The 18,425-nt window shown below is 54.3% G+C and overlaps 3 protein-coding genes across 3 annotated transcripts in view; 1 reads left to right on the forward strand and 2 right to left on the reverse strand.

Annotated features, from left to right (window-relative positions):
- CTHT_0073680 (uncharacterized protein) overlaps nucleotides 1–982 on the forward strand; it is a gene marked incomplete at both ends in the record, with an annotated part of 1,425 nt that extends 443 nt beyond the window's left edge. Inside the window, 2 exons of the mRNA XM_006697561.1 lie at nucleotides 42–332; nucleotides 400–982. Coding sequence (XP_006697624.1) covers nucleotides 42–332; nucleotides 400–982 — 874 coding nt within the window. The remainder of the gene's footprint in view (nucleotides 1–41; nucleotides 333–399) is intronic.
- Nucleotides 983–1,336: 354 nt separating this feature from the next.
- On the reverse strand, nucleotides 1,337–3,782 carry CTHT_0073690 (ATP dependent RNA helicase-like protein; the record flags this gene model as incomplete). The annotated part of the gene is made up of 2 exons (XM_006697562.1): nucleotides 1,337–1,528; nucleotides 1,584–3,782. The coding sequence occupies 2 exons, from the start codon at nucleotides 3,780–3,782 to the stop codon at nucleotides 1,337–1,339; spliced, it is 2,391 nt and encodes a 796-aa protein (XP_006697625.1).
- A 430-nt stretch (nucleotides 3,783–4,212) lies between these two features.
- Nucleotides 4,213–9,291, reverse strand: CTHT_0073700 (mitochondrial isoleucyl-tRNA synthetase-like protein; the record flags this gene model as incomplete). Its single annotated transcript, XM_006697563.1, has 3 exons — nucleotides 4,213–7,084; nucleotides 7,950–9,057; nucleotides 9,144–9,291. 3 exons carry the CDS (start codon nucleotides 9,289–9,291, stop codon nucleotides 4,213–4,215), a joined length of 4,128 nt encoding a protein of 1,375 aa, XP_006697626.1.
- Nucleotides 9,292–18,425: the final 9,134 nt, after the last annotated feature.

Below are 18,425 nucleotides of genomic sequence, written 5' to 3' on the forward strand. Positions count from 1 at the left end.
TTTTTTTTTTTTTTAGTGTTACGATGCTGAGACCCAACCAGGGAAATTATCCCCGACTCCTCGCTGCTCCCTCCCCCTCCCAACATCTTCAGCGCCTATGATCGCTCGCCAGCAAACAATGCCTCTGAAGATGAATACGAGGCCGGCAAGGCCTGGTGTCTTGCTTACCCGCTTCTGCCGCCCCTCCGCGACATCGATCCGTACATGTCGGCCGCGCTTAAGGTATATGATCTCAACTTGCTGCAACCTCCTATCCCCGGCTGGCCTGGTGTGCTCGAGAGGATCGACCGGGGCGTCTGGCAAGTGAAGTGTAGGAATATCAGGGATTCGACGTAAGTATCTCTCCTTCCCCCCGAACCTATCAACCATCTCATGAGCATCTACTAAACCCAATCCCAGTCTAATCGCCTACCCCCCCCTCTACACCACTACCCTACACGCCCCCCTGACCCCCTCCAACCCCCGCCCTACCCATACAATCTACTACGAAGTCGCCCTTACCAAACCTCCCACTTCATTAGACACCGTCATCGCCCTCGGCTTCGCCGCCCTCCCCTACCCCTCCTTCCGCCTACCCGGCTGGCACCGCGGCAGTCTCGCCATCCACTCTGACGACGGCCACCGCTACATAAACGACGCCTGGGGCGGGAAGGAATTCACCTCGCCCTTCTTCACCATGTCCTCTCGTCCTGGCGAGCGCTGCGGGATTGGCATGACGTTTTCAAGACCGCAAGGCAAAGGGACGCAGATTGAGGTCGATGTGTTTTTCACCAAGGACGGGAAGAAGGTGGGCGGGTGGGATGTGAACGAGGAGTCGGATGCCAAGACGGATCTGGGGGTTGAGGGTTTGCAAGGGCATCATGATTTGTATTGTGCGGTGGGGGTTTGTGGGGGGGTTGAGTTTCAGATCGTGATGGAGCCGGGGAAGTGGTTGTTTACGCCGGGGGATTTTATAGCTGAGAAGGGTTCTGAGGAGGTGTGATATACCCAAATGGATGGGGGGTTTATTCTTACTAAGGCTCGCTGTATATCTGGTTGGTTTTGATAACATTCCTTTTAATGGAATGAAACCTTGCTTGCTTGATGATCTTATGGAGGAATTACAGGAAATTCTGGTTGATGATCTGGGGAATGATTGAAGGCAATGGTTGCTCTGGGCGAATTGTAGAGTAAAAATCAAATCGAGGCTAGTAGCAGAACACAGCTCTTATATCTCATCTCGTGCTAACACAGCTCTTTTCATCAAGACTCAAAATAAAATATAAAAGCTGATGATGATGATCTAATGCTCCCCTTACATAGAATCGTTTTTATCCTCACTCTTCAGCTCCTACACCTAATCCTCAATACCCCCCCACTCCTCCTCCTCCTCCTCCTCCTCCTCCTTCTTCTTCTTCTTCTCCTTCTCCCCCTCATCCCTACCATCATTACCCTTCTTCCCCTCCCTCTGCATCTGCATCTTCTTCCTCCTCTTACTCGCCTCAATCGCCTGCCTCCTATTATGCTCCTTCCTCCTCTCCCACGCACTCTTGGTCGTAATCCCCGCCTTGACCTCCCTTCCTCCTCGACTCAACCCCCCGCACCTTCAACTTCCTCCTCTCCTCCTTCTTCACATCCGGCAGCGCCTCCAGCAACCACCTGTGCACCGCCGCATCCGGCGCATCCATATCCTTCCCCGCCTGCCTCTCGCTGGCCGCAATCACGTTCGCGATGCTCTTGACATAGGGGATGTCGTCTTTCGTGTAGAAGGTTACTGCTACGCCGCCCTCGCGGCCGGCGCGGCCTGTGCGGCCTGCGCGATGGACGTATGACGCTGCGGAGGTGGGCACGTCGTAGTTGACTACGCCATTGACGCCGGGGAAGTCGATACCCCGCGCCAAGACGTCCGTGGTAATAAGAACCCAGACCTCGCCGGCGCGGAAACGGGCCATGATCCGCGACCGGGCGGTGTCGGTTAGGGAAGAGTGGAGCACGGCCAAGCGAGCAGGACCGCCCGCTTCAATGGGGATGTCGTACTGGAGTTCTTCGAAGAGGGCTTGTGCGCGCTCGATGGTTTGGGTGAAGACCAGGAAGGGGGGACGTAAGGGGGGGCCGGAGTCAGCTCCCGACACGGGGTGGAGGAGTTGCCGGATGGCGAGGAGTTTGCCCTTTTCGGTGGCCGTGTAGATCAGTTTGTGGGTGATGTTGGGGACGGCGGTGTCTTTGAGGCCGACGACCAGGCGAATGAGGGGGCGAGAGGCGTTGTATTGTCTGTAGCGGCGGTCGAGTTGCTTGGTAATGAGGGCTTCGATGCTGGAGGCCATGGTCGCGGACCAGCAGGTTAGGCTGACGTCGGTGTTGGTGCAGGCGCGCCAGATGCCCATTGTTTGTTTGCGGAAGATGGTGTCGAGGAGGACGTCGGCTTCATCGAGGATAAGGGAGCGGACGGTGGGGAGGATCTTGCGCGTGCCTCCTGAGCTGCGGCCGGTCAGGAAGTTGAGCAGGATCTTGGGTGTTGTGACAAGGATGTCGACTCGGGTAGGCGGCTTGTCGGCGTTGGCGTTGTTCTTGCGGCCCTTATGCTTGTTGCCCTTCTCCTTGTCACCCTTGTTTGCCTTCTCGCCCTCATCCTCCGACTCGGACTCGGACTCGCTCTCCTCTTCAGACTCTTCCTCTTCCTCCTCCCGCTCGCTTTCGCTCTCGCTCTCACTCTCACTTTCCGTCTTAGCGTGCTTCCCCTCGATCTCCTGCGCCGGGATCTTCATCCGTCCTTTCATCAGCACAACTCTAACACCCGTCCCAAATGCCAACTTCCGTCCCTCATTCACAATCTGACTGGCCAGCTCCCTCGTCGGCGCAATTACAATTGCCTCAAGCACATGATCATCCCTGCTCCGTCCCTCAGCAGCACGCCTCCTAAGGACCCCATCAATGGCTGGAATCAAAAAGGTAATCGTCTTGCCACTGCCGGTGGGCGCCACAGCAAGGAAGTCCACGCTTCCATTATCCGCATGCTTGTCCACCTTAAGCCCGTGCTTCTCGGCCGTCTTCTTGAGCGCCATCCTCGGGCGCAGCAGCAAAGGCAAACTGCCCATCTGCACCTCAGTTGGCACGCGGAAGCCCTGCGTGTGGATGTTGTTCGCGAGCTGGGCGTCGATGTCGTAAATGGTGCGCAGCTCGACGAAGGAATTGAGAGGCTGGGGGAAGATCTGGACCTTCTCGCCTTTCTTGGAAGCCTCCTCCTCCTCCTCCTCCTCCTCCTCCTCCTCCTCCTCCTCCTCCTTCTTCTTCTTCTTCTTCTTCTTTTCAGTTTCCTTCTCCTTCTTACCATCCTTCTTGCCCTTCTTTATCTTCTTCCCCTCCTCATCCTCTTGCTCTTTCTTGCCCTCCTCTACCGGCCGCAGTCCAGACATAACCGTAAACTTCAGCCTGTGCGACCGCAAAATCTGCTTGCACTCGTCCTCATCAAGCAGCTTGATCTTGCGCTTCTTCACAGCCTCTTCAGCTCCGGCTTCAGCATCGGCTTTTGGTTGCGCCGTCTGAACGGCAGGCTTCTTCGGCGCAAAATAATCGACGTCGCTCGGGCTCTCGCTGCCGTCGGAGTCATTGTCGGCTCCATCGCCTTGGTCGCCGTCCCTCCTTTTCCTTTTTTGGCCTCTATTGTTTATATTGACAGGGTCGTTGAACAGTTGCGGGCGAGGGAGAGCGCCAGCCGAGGGGAGCGGTGTCGCCGTCGCGGCTTGGGCTTTCTTCTTTTGCGGGTTTGGCTTTATGCCCCGCGATAGGACCTTGAGAATGTCCATTTTTTTTCTTTTACTTTGGACAATTGCGCGATGTTGGGGATTGTCGTCGCGCGGGCGTTGAAGATGCAAGTCAACAAACACAATGGAGCGCAGACGGCCGATAAAAAAGTTGAGCCCCACAGAAGCTGGGAAACTCTTTATCTTATCGTGAGACTTGTAACTTACGTGGCGTAATTTACGTGGAGTATACGAATGTTACATCTCCATCCAGGGGACCAGGGGACGTCTTGAACCCTCTCCGGGGCTGAGCTTACACCAACATCAGCACCAGCAACCGCACCAGCAGACTTAGTAGATCGGGGTATTCAATTTACACTCTACCTCTATACAAGATCCCACACCTAAAAAAAAAAAAAAAAAAGAGAGAGAGAGAGAGAGAGAGAGAGAGAAAGAAAGAGATAGTCTATCTCTACACTAGTAGTACAATAGCTTACTGCACATTCTCCCCAACGACCTCTTCACACCGTCCACACAATACATCCTCCTTCTCAGCCACATACCTCCAGCACCGAGGGCACTTCACCTGCCTCGGCGGGATCACAACCGCCTTGCACTCAGTCCCTTCAATCTCAAACACTTCCTCATACTTCCAAGCCACATCGGCCGGCACCTCCCCACCAACCTCAACAGCTGACACAACGAACATGGTATCCAGCTCACCAGCATACCTCTCCAGCGCCTCGCGTGCACGACTGCCCTCTGGAACGTGCAGCACCACGTTACAAGCCAGGGACGAACCCAAAACCTTGTCGGTACGGGCCTTCTCCGACGCCGCCTTAATCGCCGCCAGGGAGCGCATAATTACAGGAATATCCTTCCTCAGTCGGGCTTCATCCTCAGGGGACAAAGCCCTGGAAGGATCATGCAACAACGGTGCCTCATAAAGATGCTTCAGCGGCGAATCGGCATACTTCGAGTCAGCCTTGAGCCACTCCGGCCGATGCTCCCACGCCTCCTCAACCAACACGGGCGTCATTGGTGCCAGCATGCGCAGGAAGCCGATGAAGATGGGCTCGAGGACGCCGCCGCCGTCGGCGCAGTACAGCCGGTCCTTGAGAGCCTCGAGGTAGAACGCGGACAGGTCATTCGTCAACCAGTGGTTAAGCGTCATGAAGGCCTTGTTGAACTCAAAATTAGCATAGTGCCTGCCGACAGCGTCCATCGCATCACGGAGCTGGATGAGCGCGATGTGATCGAGGGTTGTGAGGGGCGCGGTGCGGGCAGACTCGTGCATCGAGCCGGTAAGCATTCGGATGGTCGTGCGGTACTTGAGGATGGCTTGGTGGATTGTCTTTAAGACGGGCTCGCCGAGGACCACGTCGCCTGAGTAATCGCTGCTGGCGACCCAGAGGCGGAGGGCGTCTGGGCCAAGGGCGTCTTTGATCGGTTGGCTGTTGTTGCTGCCTTTGCGGGGCTTGAGAGGTGGCATTAGGGTGCCGTCCATGACGTCGTCAGCGGAAATGACGTTGCCTAGGGACTTGGACATCTTCCTGCCTTCCTTGTCCAGAGTGAAGCCGTGAGTGATCAGGGTTTTGAAGGGAGACAAACCCAGCGTGTGGGCAGTTGAACCAGAGGCACTATCCTGTTGCTCCACCATGGCAGCGACGCGGGTAAGCAAACTAGATTGGAACCATCCACGAGCCTGATCGGAACCCTCCAAGTACAGGTCAGCCTGCTGGTTATTCAACATAGTCCAGCTGCTGCCGCTGTCAAACCACACATCCATCGTGTCCAGGCCACGCGTATACTTGATCCCGCTGCTGCGCAGTGACTCAGGAAGCCAGGCCGGGTCATCAAGGGCATCGGTCCACCAAGCATCAATACCACGCTCTTCGATCACCTTAATGAGATGGTCCATGACCTCATCAGTCATAACGGCGTTGCCATTCGGCTCGTACAGCGCTGGGATAGGAACGCCCCAGGCACGCTGGCGCGAGATACACCACTCGCTACGGCCCTTGACAAACGACTCCAGCCGGTTCTTGCCGCTCTCGGGAACAAACTTGACCTCCTCCAGTGCTGCGACCGCCTGGTTCTTGATCAACTCGACGTCGGCGAACCATTGGGCCGTTGCCCGGATGATAATAGGCTTCTTAGTGCGCCAGTCGTAGGGGTACTTGTGCTTGTAGTCGTGCACCTTCAGCACGTCATCACCCAAAATTTCGAGGACAGCAGGGCCGCCGTCCTCAAGAACCGAGCGTCCCTTCAGACGGGCCGGGTCGTCCGGGTAGGCTTCCTCAGTAAACAGCCCGTCGTTGTCGACGGGAGCATCAACAGGAATATCGAGAGGCAGGCAGGCCTGGTAGTCATCAAAACCGTGGCCGGGAGCACAGTGGACTAGACCGCTACCGGAAGCTTCGGTGACGAAGTGGCCGTGGATGATAGGCTGTGGCGCAGCTGACCTGCCCCTTAGGGCATTGACATAACACAGTTGCGTGAGCTGCCTTCCCTTGACCGAACCCAGAATCTCAGGAGCGGCCACCTCGGCACCCTCCTCCCCCTCCTTGATCAGGATCTTTGCTACGCGCCCCAAGCAGTTCTCCGCAACGAGGTAGGCGTCACCATCGACCTTCACGATATGGTATGTCAGGTCCTCATGGACAGCGATGGCCCTGTTGGCTGGCAGCGTCCAGGGAGTCGTAGTCCAGATGACCGCATACAACTTCCCCTGGAAGCCCTCCAGCCCAGGAAGATTCCCGTAGTCGCCCACAATAGGGAACCTGATGTATGCCGACCGCGAGACATGGTTCTCATTATACTCTAGCTCGGCCTCAGCCAGCGCCGTTCCAGAAGAAGGACTCCAATAGACAGGCTTGAAGCGGCGGTACACAAGCCCCCGACGAGCCATCTTCTGGAACAACCTCAGCTGCCTGATCTCATACTCCCGATCCATAGTAGCCCAGCGAGCATCCCAATCTGCCATGACTGCATACGACCTAAAGCTCTTCATCTGCTGCAAGATAGTATCAGCTGCCAACTTGCGAGCAGCCTGACGAATCGCAGCAGGTGTCATGTGTTTTCCGGCGGCCGCATCGACAGCCTTGAGTTCGATCGGCAGGCCATGACAGTCCCAGCCGGGCACATAATGCACGCGACGGCCCTTCTGAACCTGCACACGCAGGATCATGTCCTTGAGGATCTTGTTGAGGGCATGGCCGGCGTGCAGGGCGCCATTGGCGTAGGGAGGGCCGTCATGTAGAATGAACTCGTTGTCGGCGGGCCGATTGGCCGCCTGCCAGGCGTAGAGCTCATCGGCGCATCGCTGGATGTATTGATCGCGGTGTTGGGGGAGGGGACGGGGGCTGGGATTGACAGTTAGGCTTTTCTATCTTCTCTGTATGACGAGAAAGAGAGAGAGAGAGAGAGAGAGGAGGGGAGGGGAAGGGGGGGAAGGAAGGGGACGCACGGAAAGGTGGACTTAGGCAGCCGCAGCGTCGATGACCAGGTCTTCGACATGGTCTTCACATCGCAGGCGACAGCACCTCAGCGAATCTGTCGAACTGTCCACAAGAAGTTGAGTGAAGCTCCAAGCTGTCCAGCATCCACTGCGACCAAAAGATGTTGCTGGGCACTGGCTGCGCCTCGAAATTTCAAGGCTCGGCGGTTCGGGCGATCTCTGCCGATCGGCCCCGCTCATTGGTCGAAGGTCTGGTGGGGGACCTGCCTTTGTGGACTCACTCCAACTCATGTTCATCTGTTTTCCTGAGATCTGAACTCATGCCAAAATTTTAGCAAACAGTCATCCACAGAAATAGATTGTTCACCTGTGTCCTTCAAACAGGCCGCCCCAATGCTACCCATAGTTCTTCTTGTTGCTTTCAGACAAATGCTTGAAGTGAATATCGGTGTTGGAACTTCAGTCCAATGAAGGTAAGAGACTCGGGTATGGGGGCTACAGGCGACTGGAAGACCTTGGACTACTCGAGTAGATCTTCTCAATCAAGGCAGCCATCACATAGTGCAGTTCATCCCAGATAAATGGCATCTGGGAGCAAGTACCAAGTACGAGGCCAGGGACTGGAATAACTGTCATAACGTTGAGACTCAAAGGGGTATCATCAATTTTGCATCTCCATCGTGTGCTTTTTACATGCCCCGTATACTCTTGTTTCATTGTATGCCCAGATACCTATTCATCCAGCCATACTCGTACCCCATCAACCTTACATCCCATACAACGCTCCCGAAAACAGCGCTCCAGCCGCACCAAAGCTACTCAGCGACGCGACCGGCCGTCTCCAAACCTGCACGGCCTCCCCAAAAGGAGGCAAGCTGCGGTACCACCAGACCCCCACGCCTACCACAGCAGCCATTAGTCCGGCTCCCAGCAGCATCAACACTCCCCCCTTCCGTCTGTCCCGTTCCATGGTCCTGACCGCCCTCTCACCCAGCATGACGGCTCTCATCCTCTCCGTCCACCACGCCCTCCACAGCTCCCCCAGCACGGGCACCTCTCCCAGCACCCCACGCACAAACCGTACCAGCACCGCCCCCGCGGACCGACTCTCATGCCATTCTGTTGCCCACGGCAGATCGCTCCCGGGACCTTTGACAAACACGAGCTCCCGAAACTCCTCCACGAATCTTATTAAACGCGGGTAATCTCTCCTTAGCACCTCACCTAACCATCCTCGCGGTACGTCCGGCAGCGCCATCAGTGCTAGGTACCCCCACGCAAGACACCGCACCTCCAGCATCTGTACCGAGGGGCCAGTCCAGTCCACTTCGTCTAACACATCCAGCACATCCTTGGCCGCACCTTCGAGGCGTATCCGCCGCTTTGCTTCGGGCGCCAACATTCCGACGACACCCTTCCTCTTCACCTCAAGCCCCTTGCGCAGCGAAGCCGGCACCGTGGCGTTAACCCACTCCTCTTTCCCCAGGCTTGTCTCACTCTTCCCCTCATCCTCAGCGTCCGTGTCAAGCCCCGTAATCCCCAGGTGCGCCGCCCGCCTTGACATGGCCGCGCGTACATTAGGCGGCTCCGTCCATGGTAAAGGGAAGGGCAGAATCGATGAGTAGGCGGGGCGGGTAGAAGCGGCATAGTTGGCCGAGGAGACGTAGAGAGACAGAGCTAGGAGCGGCGCGGCATGCGCGGTTAGGAAGGCGGTATAAGCGGTGTTGTCGGCAGCCACTTTAGCAGGATCGACGTCGGGAGGGAGGTTGGGAGGAGGGGCATAGGAGGGCGGGGGATGCGCGCGCAGGTGCCGGATGATTGGAGAGAAGCCTGTTGTCCAGGTTGACGTTTTGGGATCGTAGAGGGCGGGGAGATGTTCTGTGGTTGACGTGGGTTAGGTGAGGAGACAGACAACTTAAGCCTCAGCTTTGTTTTGGGGGGGGGGGGTTGAAATTTATGCATACGAGTTGGGACTGCCGAAGGGCTGCTGGCGATCAGTTCGTAGTCGAACGGGCTAATGGTTTGCGTTACGAAGGCAATGACAGCCAGACACTCAGCATCGAGGGAAGGGAGGCCAAAAGCCGGTCCCCAAACATGGAGCTGTAGAACCATGACTGATCAAACAAACAATTGTGGGAGTTTTTGAGAACTCTCGACACAAATGTTTGCGATCAATCCAGCATTGATGCAATGGCGATGCTGCGTGCTCCGAGCTTCGCGAGATCACGTGTCGATAAGATATTGATATGCAGCCCGCTTAAAGTGCATACCGTAGTTATGTATGTAAAATAAAGCGTAATACGATAAGATAACATGGCACCCCGAGCTGCTGATAAGCCTGATAAGAACCCAAGGTTCATCTGATCGAGGAACTTTTCCAGAAGCCACATGCAAAACGAAGTCAGCCTGCCAGGAAGCGGGGACTGGAACCCCCTTTTCCCATCCCCGCCGCTGCCGCCAGCCAGATGACTTTGCCGCGCTCGTCCTGCTTCGACCCCACTTCTCCCGTCCAGCAGCCGCCAGCAACATGTGAGAGAAAGTAAAAGGTCCGGCAATGGCAAGCAAGCAAGCAAGCAAACAAACAAACCAATTCCACCTCAATCTCATTCTCGCCCCTGCATCTGACACAGTGGACAAGAAAAATCGCCGCCCGCAAACAATCAAGATGAGGTGACGCTCGCGCTACCGACTGTTTCAGCTTCAGGCTTCAACGGCGATACAGAAGCGGTCCGTCACACAGCATTCCCGCCCGCTAGGAGAGACGAGAGCCCAGAACTTACACGTACACTGCAGTTGTTGGTCAAATCGATCGATTTGCATGCCGTGTACGGAAATGTGTGCGCCTGCGGTATTACGCGCGGCGTACACAGTACATCCGTATCGCCCAACAAACATTCCAAGACAGTCAACAAGCCTCGAAACAGACGAGGCCCAAAATAGAGACCGCCTCTGCGCAGAAGGGGAAACGAAAACGGAAATCCCACGAAATGACCAAATGGGCACATCATAGCGCGAAAACGACGAACCTTTGCGGCAGCGTCTCGGCCCGGACGGAGATCCTGCGTAGCCTGGCGCTGGATGCTACGAGTACCGTACAATCCATAGCCCTGCACTTCCCAAAGGAGTAATGCCTTCCATCTAAACCCGGCTCTTTGCCCCGTCTGCCCCCTCCCCATCTGGACGTCTTGGGTATCTTTTTTCTTCTCGCTTGTGTATCTTGTTTGCCCCGCGAGGAAGAATGTGATTGTCCTTCCCTGGCCGATCGGGGTCTTGTTTGATGCCGATGCTACTTATGTAGATAGATGGGGCAAGAAGGGGAGTGAGAGAGGAGCCCGCGTGGGATGATTGTGTTCGGCGGGCGGCTCGGCAAATGGAGAGTCGTGGGCATATGGTAAGCTTGTAGATGATAGGCGATGCGAGGTGTGTATCGCAATTGTCCGAATGTACTTGTGTGAAGCATTAATGGCACGTTATCCTCACTCTAACCCTCGTCAGAATCCAGTTTTTACTATGCGCGTGCCAAATTGGAGTGATGTGACGCCGAGCAGTAATATTTGCCGTAGCCAGTCCGATTCGCCCACGTATACCCCATCTGTATGACTATATCTGTATGTCTTTCAGGTTGAAGTTGTCGATCGAACGGAAGAATGTGCACTGTTTCAAGCAGGTGGGCCATGATCGTCGATATTCCGTCGATATTCCTTCTTCAACTCCGACGATATTCCCCCTCGCTGGCTTGCCAAATCCGCCGGCCCATGAGACAAATGCGAGCCGGTTGATCTCCCGCCTGTGTCACTGTGATTGGATGTATCTCGCTACTTTGAATCGATCCAGGTTATGTGAAAAGGACCTACCTCTAGACAGGTGCTCTTGCGGCTGGATTTACCGGCATATCAAGCTGTCAGTCATACATTCCTCAGACGCGCGATCCCGAATGCTAGTGCCTATGCTGTACGAAGAATATATGCACGGCGCCTACATAGATTACTACATAACTGTACTGCGTATACAGTCGCAGTGTAACTGTCCCTTCAGAGATTAAAGGGCCTTTAAGAGACAGCGTTGCATCGTCGGCGGGGGAAACGACAGACGATATGTTTGTAGCAACGTCCAGAAGAGCAATCATATGATGATCTAGGTGGTTGTGATGACCACCCACATCCAGGTTTCAACCGGAAGAAGTGATCGGACTTTCATATAGCAGGGTATCACAAAAGGCATCACAAGACCAGGAATGAGAACAATATGATTTACCATCTTGTTGGCATTATGATCAAACACGGCCTATTATGATCAAGGGGGTATTGCGTGGCGAAAACATGTTGTTAATTCAGTTCTCAAACTCCCTTCACCCTCGTCCAGCTACCCCGCAATCCCAAGACACGCTTTGCTAGAGAGAGTTCCCAAAAATTCCCGTCATTCTCATGCTTCCTTCCTCCGCGGGGTATCGACAAATGCCCATAATAATACAGATGAAACCCCCTTCTAGTACTGCCTAACCATTGTCATAACTCGGATGTCCCATGTCGTAGCTTGCGCACAAAAGAGTAATTAAAAGACAGATATGGTAAGAAAAGATTAGGTGGTGATACACTCCATGCTGGGGATTGAAAAATAAGTGATTAAGCTGCCTGGCGAGCCGACTTTCAGGCAAGTGAAGTCAGCGCATGCGGCATAGAGCGGGTAATGCCGTGCAGTTCGGGCAGTGATGGTGGTAATATTGGTGGATGCCTATGCGTATAGGGCAAGCTGTGCGGTCGAAGAGCTGCAGAATTGGGGAACGAGGGCTTTTCTTTGAAGGGAGCCGACCGGTCGACAGTTTGCTGTTCTTTTCATCGAGACGCATGCAGGCAGATGGGGTCGTGTCGATGCTGCAAAGATGCAGAAACCCCCCGCTGCAGTGCAGACTGCGACTGGATTGGTGCAGTAGGGTCAAGAGCACGCAAATGCACGATGGTGTGCAGAAAGCCAGTCGAGATGCTCTGTTTGGCTGGTTGCCTGCGTTTCGCTGTGCCTTTGTCTTTTGCTTGAACTTATGCGTCGGGTCGCCGGAAGCAAAACCAATGCAGAGGGACGGCGCAGCCTTGTTTGTACGACCGTGTCCCCGAGGAACCGAACCACCATGTGTCGAACCCAGTGCCATGCTAGCAGAACCTAGCAGCGCAGCAGCGTGCGGCTCACAACCGACTCAACGATGTGAGATCGGCGCGGCCCGAGAACCAGAGTGATGAGACCGTAGCGGGTGCGTTGTGTCATGTCGAACCCAGATGGCCCTTTCATGACCATACCTCTCTAGTTCCTCTTGGGAAGAGGGGGAAGAGGGCGGCTCGGCGGCGGGCCAGGGCAGGGAGGGAGCTGAGTAGGGCGCTGAGCGGGCTCCATTGTGACGGTTATTGGTGTTGTTGGTTGAGGTGTTGGTGTCTTGTATGTGCAGCTAGGCCGGTGCCTTAGTGTAGCTGGATGCTATACGTGGGGATTGAGAAGACCTTTAAGTCGTTGAGCTTTGTGATGTTCTCTGTGTATCTCTTGGTTTCTCGCAGCCTTCGACGTCGAAAGGGCGGGAGGGAAGAGGATTCTTATATAGAAGATCGGACTTGGGCTGAATCCCGCGACGAGCTCTCTCAAATTACGAAGGTCACTGCCCACCCCCGGATGGGAAAGGAGCAGGCTCACAAGAACAGGGCTGTGGCCAGTTCCTTGCTCTCGACAAGGGGGGGTGTGGGAGGAGTGGGGCCAGGCACCGTTGGTTCCTGGCTGCGCAAACGGAGGTCCCGGGTACCGTGCGCAACACGGTGTGTACTTCATCCCGAGTCACCCCACCACCATTCCTGCGCGTATTTTGCGCCAAGTCCAGGTTCTGCTGCCGTCGAGCCAAGTACTGTGACTCAACATCCATCCGGAACTTGCGGTGACGCAGTGCGAGCTTGGCGGCCACACAGAATCTCCTGGTTCTCTCGTTCCTCGCCGAAAGGCAATGAAACGAGACGTCAGGGGCGGCGTTCGTTACAGCTCCCATCCGTATTGGGTTGTAATATGTGTTCCGTAACGCATTACGTGTAAGTTACCACAACCCCTGGCCCTCAACGCATGTGCCTGCCTGGCTTCCATCCTCCGCTGCCAGGGAACAGGACGCTTTGAAGATTATCTTCCACGCATGGCACTCCACCAGCCGGCAGAATGGCTCGAATTTTTCTCTTTGAAATCAAGTGGCCGGTTTGCGGCCGTGATGCTCGGCCGCCTGTCGGCCAGGAAATTTGTTCCGTGCTGTCCCACGCCGGATACAGTGGGCTGCTTCTTTAAGGCAACCTGCCCAACGAAAACTCAAGCCGATGAATTGATCAGCCCATCCTCGCCGCTGGCGTTGGGCATTGCAGTCGTCGTCTCTTTCTGCTGACCCCTTCAGGCTGTGTACATAAGTACAGAGTAAAATGAAACCTCAGCATTGATGTCGGGCACTGCAAAGCAAACGGCATCTTCCGAATCGCTGTCTTGTGTTGTCTGTGGCTGCGGATATCGAACAGCCTAGGTACAGCTGGAGGCGCGCCTGTAGAGGCCGAAATGGGCGGCTTACAGCGAGCTGAGGACGATCCCGGCCAGTCAACAAGGCAAATTTAGCACGGCCCAGGCGTTTTGTGGAGATCACGGTTCCAATCAAAGCCTTGTGCGAGTCTGTGAACCCATGGCCATTTTTTTTTCAGAGAAAACAATGACAAATTCACTCATCAAACAATGCCGCGTGTTTGTTGGAGTTGTGCGAAAACAACACGACTCAATATCTCAGTTTGGGAGCTTCTCTTTTACAGTGAGAACAATGAGGGAGAAAGTGGGCCACGACAAGTGTCAGGTTGTTGTCGATCTAGCTGCACGCCGTTGAATTTGGTTTTCATCAGCAGCATCGTCAAGGGGTCTGCCCCAGCACCTTGCAGCAGGACTTGTTGACAGCATCTGTCTCTCATCAGGGGCCCCCTTTTCCTGCTGGGCGATCTGACGTCTTGGAAATTCCCGAAACTGCTCACTAGTGTCATTTAAATTTTTGTTTCTCAAGAGCAGCATTGCCATCAAAGAGTCGCTTCGGTTCGTAAACTGACACTGACAACACTAACAACAGCCTCGTATCGCCAAGAACGCCAGACTTCAATACTGCCATCTCGGGTCATGTTGGACGTGGCTTGGGACATCAATGACAAGAAATCGCTGGACAGCCCCTTTCATTGCTCGAATTGGCAGATCATCATTATGTTTGACTTTTGAGACTTGATCGCGCCATCTCTCCATCCATGTCTTTCTCTGTGTTTCTGGGGAAGACCAATCATAGCGGCTGAGGCATCGGTGCATCGGGCCCAGCACGCCGAAGGTTGCTTTTTCCTGGCCTCCTTCTTGGCCTGGTAAACCTGACGCCATCAGCGTGACCCTCAAACAGACATTTTTTGCTCCCTTCTTTTTTTTTTACACTTTGCTCGTGCGCTACAATCGTCCCAGAACGTCCGCTATGTCCTCTTCTTCATTGAACATACCAGAACCGGTCGCTAACGCCATCAACCTATACGTGCTCTAATTTTGCTGCTTGGTCGCCTTTGTGGGCGGCCAGTAACGACCTACGCGCAGCCCTAAATTGCAGCTCTTGATTGGCCAATTCTCCGAAGCGTGCCGTGGCGCAAACGCCCCGCAAGGCTATCAGGCCAGGAACATCGAGGACACTTCTTCCCCGCACTGGGGTCCTGAGCCACAGCTGCACGCAATCGGACAATGGACATCAGACTACGATTCCGACGAACCTGTGACGAAATGCGCTTCTCTCGTTCCTACTGCTCTTCTAACAAAGCCCCGGGTTACATGCTGGCGTAATTTCAATCGTCCCAGCCGCCAGCGAGTCAGCAGCCACGTTGGCAAATGGTGATCGGGCAGTAGCATTTATCTCGAACATGAACCTGGCTTCCTGTTAAACCAACAATCCCCCGTTGGAGCTCAACCTGTCGGCCCTACAGAAGGATCACCAAGGCCATGACTCACATGGCGCAAGTCCGGGGGTGTCTGCGTTGGCATCCTCAGAGCCAATTGCCGGTAGTCAAGTCTTACCAGATCAGGCATTTTGGTGTGCACGACATAAGCACAGCCAGACTCTCGAAGCTCAGCTTCAAGCTAAACCAAGTTGTCACCAAGACAGCATCAGGTACATGATGGGACGTAGCATAGCACAGCATCCTTGGAAACTCGAAGAGTTTCGAGACCCGGGCTGGGTCGGGTCGACTTCCTTTGTTTCCTTTTGACAACGTCGCCGCAGCGCCATCACTCTTGTACAACCATCGCTACGGCTGCTATCCGTCGTATTCTTAGTGCTGAGCTGTGGTACGTACCCACAAATTATATTGGCGTGCGCTCATAACAAAGAGATAATTCAAAACACCATGTAACCTACGTAAACCAAAGCAGCGGATACCGCGGCTACGATTTAAACATATGCGTATCTGGCTGTATTTTTGGTAACTTCCCTCTACACTATGCGCTTTGAACTCACGTAGCTTTATCTCGAACCAAGTTGTCAGTCCCTCCCATCCTCCCGTTTGCAGTCAGGGAGCGGGTGGTGAAGGTGGCACAGCACTGCAAGGTCCTCCCAAAACAGAAAAGATCCGGCAGCCAAATGTTACCCAACAACAAGGCTCAGCAGTCAGCAAGCCAGCACCAGTCATTCGGCGTCAGCAACATCAGGCTGCAGTTCTGTCAGCCGTTCTTTCGGGTCCGTGAGATATTGTCGTCCACGACAGGGTACCAGCAAACTACTGAGATGTTTGGGTCATCCACTCCAGCAAAGGGTTTGCGCAACCCACCGAAACTCCCATCCCGTCCTCTTCCATCCAAATGCTCAGACCTACGGCTACGATTCCCGAAGGATTGTGCTTTGGCCGGCCTTGTGACCTCATGATAGCCGGGGCCAAGATAACAAGCCGCGTTGAACATCATCCGGAATGTTCGGAGGGAACTTGCTAGACGTTCCAGAAACGAGGCAAATTCAAAGGAGGTCTTGGAGCCCTCACAGATTTATGAATGTGTCGCCCTGTGTTCATTTTTGGAGAAACGCCAGGCCTCTTGTAAAGCTGGTGTCACAGCATGTACGCAGAGAACTAGTCCAGTGAATTGACCCGACAGCTTGGAACCAAGACTCGACAGTGGGGTGCCCTGCCCCTCCCACACCACCACCGCGTAGGCGTAACGTTACGTATGAAATATAGGTAAGTTACACTCTATGTTAACGCATGAACATCAACGTCTCGTCCATGGATGGTTGCCCTGCCATCCATACAACATCGTATTATAGCTGTTATTTAAGGATTGTGTTCATTGTTTCTCAGGGTCGAGACACATGTGCATGTTGATGTTTCTCTATTATCAAAAAGAAGTTCTTATCATTACTGTCTTATTCGTGTATAGGTGTGACAAGCATGGGTCATCTGATCAGGAAGCAATACGCCTTACAACGTTACAGCCACTTCTTCTTCATCCAGTCATTAATTCCGTCTCAGTTCTAACAAAGGCGCAGTTAATTTTCACCCTCACTGCCGTCCTCAATCGCCTTCGCATGTGTCATGTCCCTGAGGCTTGGCTCAAACATTTCTCACGCTGTCCTCAAGCAGCATGGAGACAGGCAATTCCCGGCCTCTAACGGTCCAACCAAGGACGTCCCGAGAAAGAAGTTTTCCAGAAGGCCACATTACTCTCTCATAAGGCTGGGGGAGCCCTGCCTATGATTTCACACCGCCGGTTGTCGGTCAGTGTGATGAACGGCGACGGCGAGACCGTTCATCTTGTTTTTACTTCCACCATCCTGGAAACTTGTCTCGGCTGCCAGTGAAACTTGTGAACAACCCCACCGCCTCTGGAGAAGGAGTGGCAGCGCTGCGTAATATCTTGATGAGATCTTGGGAGATGTAAGGAAAATTTTTTTTTTTTTCCTTTCACTCATGCCGCCGTTGAGAGCTTGTGATGCAGGCTCATCAGGGATGTCGTGAGTTAAAGAAATGACGGTGAGAAGAAGCGCCGGAGCCGACAGTCAACAAACAGCACACTGTCACTGTCACAGAACTGCCGGCAGCCCTAAGGATCCAGCAGGACGGTCAACCATAGGCAGGATGAACTCATGGCACGTGCCGTGCCTCGCCCTGATAACGAAATGGAGCTGTGACGGTCACACAGCATGATGCCATCCACCAATTGCCACGGACGCTCCCAACAGGAGTGGCTTGCTTCACCTCATGCGCCTTGCATTCTTCGTGATGCCCAACCACACCACCGGAATCGTGCTCAATTCGCAATCGATAAAGGTTTGATATGACGCTTGCCATCAGCGCGTTGTGCCGGTGCTGGACACGGCTCCGCATGCTCCGGCTGCTGCAGTCAGCAAACCGCAAGCCACAGAGACATTTTGCTCTCGTCTCGTTTCGTCTCTGACCTCGGGTCTCCGGCAATAAACTCAGTTTCTAAGATTCATGGTCACTCAAGCTTGTTCTTGGCCCTTTTCCTATCGGAGACTTCATCTGCTCCGTCACCGTCGATCAATGCTGCTTATCGCGCCAACAATGCCGATAGCCGGGGCAAAAGGGCGCTTTCGTCATCCACCCCACGCTTTCATCTTTTTTTCCCTCGTGCCCTGGCCAATGAGCCGATGACCCTGAATGGTTTGAAAAACGTTTTTCAGTCTGATCGGTTCTCGCATCCCCAGGGCGGCCAGGATAGGGCTCCACTTTCTCGGAACTTTAGTTCCTGCCAAGAATGATGCGGAAATGAGATGCGGGGCGCCTGGCTGCTCACGAGGACGAAGCGGCCCCAACGGTTCAAAAAAAGAAGACAAAGGAACCTCCACCGACTTTGCTGCTGCCTTTTGCCTTGTCGGGGCTCACTCAAACGCCGATCCCTTCCACCCCAGGTTTTTTTTTTCAGCTCTGGACACACGAAACAGCGGGTCTCCCACTTTGGCTCTCGGGCCCAAGCCTCTTCATCCCGTGTTCTGACCAATCAAAATCCTACGATGTCCAACTTTCAAAGCCGAGGCCACGGCGTAAGCCTACGTAACGTATGTATCAATGTAAAACGTATCTTACTCCGTCCTAAGTACTTTACACGGGCAGCCCGGGCCAACAAAACCCAGCTGAGCAGAGCCCTACGCTAACCTCTTCTGGGAGAACATTCCCTGCAGCAGCCACGTGGGAAATCTGGCTAGCGCTGCGATGACGCAGGGTCTGCGGGAGAGAGAG

The sequence above is a fragment of the Thermochaetoides thermophila genome, assembly GCF_000221225.1.
Source record: "Thermochaetoides thermophila DSM 1495 unplaced genomic scaffold scf7180000011823, whole genome shotgun sequence".
Taxonomy (NCBI): Eukaryota; Fungi; Ascomycota; class Sordariomycetes; order Sordariales; family Chaetomiaceae; genus Thermochaetoides; species Thermochaetoides thermophila.